The sequence below is a fragment of the Ochotona curzoniae genome, unplaced genomic scaffold (assembly GCF_017591425.1).
Source record: "Ochotona curzoniae isolate NIBS_2020 unplaced genomic scaffold, NIBS_Ocur_1.0 scaffold_2587, whole genome shotgun sequence".
Lineage (NCBI taxonomy): Eukaryota > Metazoa > Chordata > Mammalia > Lagomorpha > Ochotonidae > Ochotona > Ochotona curzoniae.
Window position 1 is genome coordinate 34,164 of NW_024467096.1, and position 7,779 is coordinate 41,942.

Sequence of the window (7,779 nt, forward strand, 5' to 3'; positions counted from 1 at the left end):
TTTTCCCACTTGGTTTTGAATAATAAATATAATGTTGCTGGGACAGACACTATGGCTTAGTGGTTAAATCCATGCCAGCACTGGGGATCCCATATGGGCACCGGTTTGTGTCCGTGTTGACCCACTTCCCACCTGGCTCCCTACTTGTGCCAGGGGAAGCAGTGAAAGATGGCCCGAGGCCTTGGGACCCTGCACCCATGTGGGTGACCCAGAAGAAATTCCTGGCTCCTGGGTTGGATTGGCTCACCTCTGGCCCTTATGGCCACTTGGAGTGTGAACCAGTGGACGGAAGATCTTTCTCTTTTTATCTTCTTCTCTGTAAATCTGCTCTTCCAAGAAAAAGAAATAACTCTTTAAAAAAATTAGTGATGCCAAGCCCTAAGGGCTTCATGTAAATTAATGCATTTACTTCTCCCAATAAGTTCACTTGGCTGTTAACTGTTTTTATCATTACCATTTCACAGATGTGGAAGGCGCTGATGGGTTGCTCATGTGAGTCCCAGCAGCCAGTATTGTTGCTTAAATAAAGCCTGTACTTCCAAGGCCAGATCTCAACCAGAGTATAAAAAAGGTGAGCTTGATCTGATCTGCAGGTTTTTTTTTTTATTTTATTTTTATGGTGTTTATGTAGCTGAGAAGGATGCATACCCATGTGGACCACTGATTAGGATGGAAAAGATTGAGGAACAGAGAAAAATGGATGACCATTGTCTCCACAATTTTCTTTTTCTTCTTCCTGTATGTGGTTGGAGGTGCGTGGTAGAGAAAGGAAAAAGCTGTACCCAGCATCCCTGGCACCTGGGAATGGCAGATGGCCACCAAATGTCATTCCAGGGTCCCTGATGTGCAGCATGCTCCAAGGATACTGCTCAAGTGGTTTTGGTTGTTCTGAAATGCTGTTTATTTCATTGCTCCAAGGGTGAGGAAATCCTTCCAAGGTCCACTGGCTGACAAAGTCCACTTTATAGTCTCCATTCGCCCAGAAACTTGCTGTCAATGCTTGGCTGGGAGAGTTGTCCGATTTGTTCTGTCCTCCATCCTCTGCTGTGGTACCAGATGTCCTCTGCAGGCTCCAGTTGACTGACATATCCTCCATATGCATTTGGGTATGCTGTCGCTCGTGCATACCCCAGTGGATATGGTTGCTTAGCCCAGTCTGGCTCTCCTAACACAGCTCACATCCAGGCCAATGGATGTTGTCCTGGCTAGCCTGCTCTACCTCCAGTCCCAGTTCTCATGCTCACCAGTGGGAGCAGTAGCCCAGCATGGGAGTCCTCTCTGCCCCCCTACCAGGTTTACTCCCCACTCCTGGGTCTCATGTTTGCTGGTGCGTGTTGCAGCCCAGTCTGGCATGGCCCACCTCACCTTGGCATTTATCGGCAGGTGCGGTAACCCAGCCTGGCTTGACCTGCCCCTAATTCCAGCTCATGCTGGTGGGTACTGCAGCCTAGTCTAGCCCAGCCAGCCTCCAGTCCCAGCCCTAAAGTGAACTGACTTGTGTTGTGGCCCAATCCGACCTGTCTTGAACCCTCTCCTGGTTCTCATATATGCCAGTGGGTGAACTTGCCCAGCCTAGCCTGCCCACAGACCATGTATGCTCTCAGCTACTATAACCTGTCCTGGTCTGGGCTGCTTCCAGTCTTGATTCTTATGCTCAACTCCCTAAGCTCCTCAGTTGGGTCTCCTCCCAGTGACAGATCTTGTACACACTGGTGGGTGCTTGGCCCAGCCTGACATGTCCTGGCAAGTACAACGGCCTTGCCTGAGCAGCTCATACCCATTCCAGCTCTTATTGTTGGGTGCTACAGCCCAGCCACCCTGGTCCATCCCCAGACTCAGGTCTTGTATGGTTCAGCAGGTTGTTGAGATTTAGCCAACCTGTCCTACACTCACCTTGGCTCTTGTGAGTACTAGTGGGTGCTGGAGCCCAATCCATTCTGGCACACCCCAGACTCAGTCTACACCCATGCCAAGGCATACTGCAGCCATGTCCAGCCCAGTTTGCCACCCTGATTTTGACTCTTGTGCTCACTAGTAGGAACCACAAGTCATCTGCTCCTAACCACAGATCTTGGGTGTGCTGGTGGTTGCTCTGACACATATCCTAACCCCTTTGGCATAGCCCATCCTCTTTGCCATCAGATCCTGCAGCCTGGCCTGGCCCAGCCAACCCCCAGTACTGTACAACTCTCTCTGGTGGGTGTTGTAGCCCAGCCCTACCCAGTCTGCCCCATTCCTGGCTTTCATGCAAACTGGCAGGTATGATAGCCTAGCCCTGTGTGACCTGCACCCATCCTGGCTTTTGCACATGCCAGGGTGCTAAGGTTTTGCCCAGTCCTGCCCAGCTCCCCTCCCACCTTGCTGACCAATTCGCTAGCTGACCAATTTGCTGACCAACACTTGCTAGCAAGTGGAGCAGTCTTGCCTGACCTGGCCAACACCAACACTGATTCATGTGCTAACCAGCACATGTCTTGTTTTATGCAGATCCTGGGACCCAAACATATGCAGGAATTACCAGGCCTGTTCTGCTCCACTGGCCACAGCCTGAATCCACCCCTCCCCACTTCCCCTCCCTACATCCCCTCCCCAAGGCCGCCAAGGCACCCCTGTGGTGGAAGAAAGGGGCCTCAGCTGTGATTTGCAGTTTCATGAGCTAGCCACTCATGAGTCACACGGATCTACACTGGAATCTCAGCCTTGCCACTCACCCAAGAAGAGTCACTGATTTCTGAAATTGCCTTATTGCCATAACCCTTGATTAAAGCACCTGTCAGATGGGTTAATATACTCCTCAAGGATCGTTATGAAGCTTAAATGAGATGTACTTCATCTGCTGCCTGCAAGGAGTGAGTACTCCATAACGTGTGGATGGGGGTAATCAATTTTTTCATATTTATCTTTCTATTCCTCCTCCTTCCTGTGTCTTACTTGTCCCCTAAAGACAGCACTGCAGGGCCCAGCATGTGTGCAGGACTGATAGAGAGGTATGTGGCTGCCATGGTACTGAGTGGGGCTGGAGATGCCCTGGGGTACTTCAATGGGAAGTGGGAGTTCCTCCAGGATGGGGAGAAGATTCACCAGCAGCTGGCCCAGCTGGGCGGCTTGGAAGTAATAGACGTGGGAAGATGGAAAGTCAGCGATGACACGGTGATGCACTTGGCCACGGCAGAAGCCCTCGTGGAGGCCGGGAAGGCTCCAAAGTTGGCTCAACTGTATTCATACCTTGCAAGGCATTACCAAGACTGCATGAAAGACATGGATGGCAGAGCAGCTGGTAAGCACACCCAGAGGGTGGAGAGAAAGGCAGATCTGGGAAAATAATCAAGAATGCTGCTGGAGATTCTTGAAGAAAGTATTTATTTTAATTTACTTTAAAGGCAGACAGAGGTGGAGAGAAATCTCCCATCTGTGGCTTCACTTCCCAAATACTTGCAAGTGCAAGGGCTGGCTCAGGCGAAGTCAGTCCAGGACTCCCTTGTGGTTGGCAAGGGCCCAGCTACAGGAGCCATTACCTGCTACCTCTCCAGTGTGACTTAACAGGAAGCTGGGATTGTGAGCTGGAATTAACCTGCCCCCAGTGGAAGTTTAAGTATCAAGCATACCATAAAGTTGGAAGTTGCACTAAAAACAGAAGAAACCTAAGGGTTCCATGATTTTCTTAAATATGAGGACAGTGTTGCAATGTTCTAAATTATGTAGATGAATAGTTACTAAAGAAAAGTATTGTGCGTCAAGTGAAAGAACTTCTGTGTTATAAACCTACTGTCATTAAAAATACTGTGCTCTAAGCATTGCCTTGCTCACTAACAAAAAATACTAATGTTATAGCTAGCTTTCTGAGTCACTCTGTGTCTCAGTAAAACATGGGGGAGATTCCAAGGCTCTTTACATGAGTACTTCTCTTATCATTCCCATGATAGTGCTACAGGCCATTTATAAATAAGGCACATTGTCATGTTTGGGTTTGGAATGCAAAGCCATTATCATCTGTCCTTCATCATCAAATACATTTGGAGAAAGTTCAGTTCTTGCTTCTTGCTTTGGCTATGTCAACTGCCACGCCCTCCTTCTTCTTCCCTAGGTGCTGCCTCAATGCAGAATGCCAGGCGGCTGAAGCCAGCCGAGGCCAATGGCTGGAGGATTCCCTTCAATAGCCATGAAGGTGGCTGTGGGGCTGCCATGCGGGCCATGTGCATTGGGCTCAGGTTCCCTCACCACAGTCAGCTGGATGCACTGATCCAAGTGAGCATTGAGAGTGGCCGAATGACCCACCACCATCCAACCGGCTACCTGGGGGCCCTTGTGTCTGCCCTTTTTACAAGCTATGCTGTGAATGGCAAGCCACCCCGGCAGTGGGGTAAAGGACTGATGGAGGTGCTGCCACAAGCTAAAAAGTACATTGTCCAGTCTGGCTACTTTGTGGAGGAGAATCTTCAACATTGGTGAGTCTTTAGGTGCATGCTCTTGCTGGAACATGGCAGAATCTGATGCGAGTGCATGGTAGCACTGGAAGGTGACAACAGCCACCATGAATCTTGCCCCCAGTACCCTCCCGGCCCACCTGCCTGGATGCCACATTTCCTCCCAGCAGTGGTTGCCCCAAAGTAGTTCAGGGAAGCACTCCTTGGGCATTATAGCTGCAGTGCCTATCTCTCATGTAGGGATTCTTCCGTGCTCCAGTTTCCTTGGTTTTGTGGACATTGGATATGCTGAGGTGAGATGTCTTGCTGATTTCCCACTTTGCTGAAAATTATTTGTTCAGTGGTGGCCTGAAACACCAAGTAATATTTTTAACTCCCAGTTTAGAATTTCAGTGAGCTCGATTTCCCTCCTCGCTTATTAGTAAATGGACCAGCTGCATCTCCTCTTTGTTAGTTCGCGTCACATTCTCAGAATGAAAGGATCCAGAGACTTTGTGCTGGCACTTGTGGTCATGATGTCTTCAAGTTCCCAGTGGTAACATGATACCTGACATGACACTCAAGCTAGGAAAATAGAACTTTATTTCATGCTCCTTAGCCTTGATATAGATGTTTTTCTTAGCAATAGGGTTCATGTCTTGTTTTATGTAGTTCCTTAGCAAAAATGTATTGAATTACAGGCACTTAACAGGGGCTCATTTTGACCTATATATTGTCTATGATGAAAGCACAAGAAGCTGATCTCACCTTGGAATTTCTGTTTTCTCTGTTCACACACCCACGTGTTATTTTTTTTTTTTTTGTAATAACTTTTGACTTTTTCAATTGACTATAGATTTTTTTTTTCCTTCTCACTCACAGGTCCTACTTCCAAAATCAATGGGAAAAATACTTGAAGCTTAGAGGGATTTTGGATGGCAAAGCAGACCCCAGCTTCCCTGAGCCCTTCAGCGTGAAGCAGAGGGACCAGTTCTACACCTCCCTGAGTTACTCTGGCTGGGGTGGCAGCAGTGGCCACGACGCCCCCATGATCGCCTATGATGCTATCCTGGCTGCGGGAGACTCCTGGAAGGAACTTGCCCATAGAGCCTTTTTCCATGGCGGAGACAGCGATTCCACAGCTGCCATCGCTGGCTGCTGGTGGGGAGTTATGCATGGTTTTAAAGGAGTGAGTCCCTCCAACTATGAGAAGCTGGAATACAGAGACAGGCTGGAGGAGACAGCAAGGGCTTTATATTCTCTTGGGTCGGAGGAAGACTCTGGAGTTACCCTTTAGGGAAATGCGATACTCATTTTTGGAAATTTTATTTTATTTTTCATGTTGACCTTTTTTTCTGCTCAATTTCTTTTCACTTTTCTCCAAAGTCTCAACCTTGTACTCCCAGAGTTTTGCTTTGCTTGCACAAGTCTCTTAAGCACCTTAAGCTCAGTCTCATCATCTGGCTCATCCTGTTCTCCCTGAATCTCTCCGTCCCGTTCTAATGACGAGTCTTCTATCGCAGTTGATGGGGTCAGCATCTCCCAAGCTAGAGAGCTCCTGTCCTCTTACTCAAGTCTTCATGGGTATCATCTCATCACTCGCTATGTTTGACTCAAATTGGGTCTCCTGCATGCCAAAGGAACTCCAGAGCAAGGGTGTGAGTGTAAGCAGTTTACTTGGAGGTGATTCCAAGAAATGCTGACAGAAGAATAGGGAAGTGACACTGGGAGGGGAAGGGATACTATCCTGGGTGTGTCAAGGAGCAGGTTCCCACAGTGGCCATGAGTCCGTGTGGGTCCTTGGCTAAGATAGCCCTCAGACTTGTCCTATCTGAAGAGCAAGCAGAACTGGGGCTGACTGCATGCGCACACTGTTCTACTTCCTGCTGCACTTGACTTTTCTCACCTCTTTGACCTTCTTGCACTGAATATTTGCTTTGCTGATTTCTCATTCTTTAACCATGCTACTTTACAAGTATTACAAGTAAGTGTGTGTATGAGTGTGCGTGTGTGTAGGGTGAGGCAGGAGGATGAAAATGAATAAAGGAAAGAGATAAACTTAATTATGTGTATATTAATCAATAAAAACGGTCTGTTCATAGTATGGATTTGTTATATTTATGAAGTTATTCATATATATACGCACACACATACTGAAAAGCAGTAGCTCACATGTGACATTATATTGATGACCTATCTGCCATGTATTGTACCTCATTTACTTTCTTTGTTACCTAAGATTGCTGGCTGTTGTCTAGATGTCTTACTAACACTTGTTTTTAGACTTAACAAACTAAGCATTGACTGTTATCTACCCTGCAAACTTCTCCAACTCTGCCATCCTCAGTTTATTCTTGATTCTCCTCCACTCCAGAATAAATAAACTTAAGTCATTTGTAATCAGCCACAGAGCTGGGGTGTTGGAGGAAAGGAATGGGAATTCAGATGAGTTTTCAGTCCAACCAGCCTCCTCAGGTCTACCTCCTCAAGGAATGGCTGCCTGGGCTTTGGTTCAGGTCATTCGGAGTGGGGCTGGGGACAGCCTGACCCTTCAGCTTTGTCTTCTTTGGCATCTGGGGCTTGGCAAGAGTGGCATCTGTGGAGTATGTGAGGCTTGTTTGACCTGGGGATGGAGGAAGAGTGTTGCATGGGTCAGACTGTTCACAACAATGCTGACAGATGTTGTCTGACCACACTCGCACAGATGGAAGTGGACTTCAAATAAGGACCATTTGTCTTTATAAAAATAGGAAAACCACACCAAAATGTTCTTGTTTCCTTATGCCCTACTCAACACACTCCTGACTCCAGATACGTGTGGGTTATTTCTCACACATCTAGCAAATCTGTGTCCTCTGTCAATCAGAAGAAACATTAAGATTAAAATGAGGCTTTGAGGTCAGCAGCATAGCAGGTAAAGCAATCACCTACAATGCTGTTTTATATGGGTGCCAGTTCAAGTCTTTGCTGTTCCACTTTCTATCCATCTTCCTGCTAAATGTACCTGGGAAAACAGCTGAAGGTGACTGAAGGGCCTTACATTCATGCGGAAAACCCAGAAGTTGCCAGTTTCTAGCTTTGTACTGGCCCAGCTCTATCCCCCCGAATCCCCCATTTCTGTGCAACTATGTTTTTCTCTGTTTTTGTGTATATAAATGCTGTGTGTGTGTGTGTGTGTGTGTGTGTGTGTGTGTGTGTGTGTGTGTGTATCAAGCCTTAAGGTGCTGGCACCATGGCATACCATGTTATGCCTCTGCTTGTGGCACTGGCATCCCTCATTGGTACAAATTCAACCAGTTGCTCCACTTCTGATTCCTGGTGGTGACCTGGGAAATCATTGGAAAATGGTCCAAGTCCTTGGGCCCCTGCACCTACC

At 47.6% G+C, this 7,779-nt stretch overlaps 1 protein-coding gene across 2 annotated transcripts; it reads left to right on the forward strand.

Moving 5' to 3' along the window:
- Positions 1-301: 301 nt before the first annotated feature.
- On the forward strand, positions 302-6,829 carry ADPRH (ADP-ribosylarginine hydrolase). 2 transcript variants are annotated; one of them, XM_041002978.1, is made up of 4 exons: positions 302-571; positions 2,945-3,277; positions 4,085-4,445; positions 5,286-6,829. In XM_041002978.1, the coding sequence occupies exons 2-4, from the start codon at positions 2,965-2,967 to the stop codon at positions 5,698-5,700; spliced, it is 1,089 nt and encodes a 362-aa protein (XP_040858912.1). In that variant the 5' UTR covers positions 302-571; positions 2,945-2,964; the 3' UTR covers positions 5,701-6,829. The 2 variants fall into 2 exon arrangements, with proteins under 2 accessions (XP_040858912.1, XP_040858911.1); XM_041002977.1 differs by lacking the exon at positions 302-571 and having other exon boundaries at positions 2,401-3,277.
- The last annotated feature ends 950 nt before the right edge of the window (positions 6,830-7,779 follow it).

Excerpts from the sequence above, each read along its gene's own strand:
- ADPRH (XM_041002977.1), top strand. The coding sequence starts at position 2,872 with ATGGGGGTAATCAATTTTTTCATATTTATCTTTCTATTCCTCCTCCTT. Across the intron at positions 3,278-4,084 it reads CATGGATGGCAGAGCAGCTG|GTGCTGCCTCAATGCAGAAT; the intron begins GTAAGCACACCC and ends CTTCTTCCCTAG. Across the intron at positions 4,446-5,285 it reads GAGGAGAATCTTCAACATTG|GTCCTACTTCCAAAATCAAT; the intron begins GTGAGTCTTTAG and ends TCTCACTCACAG.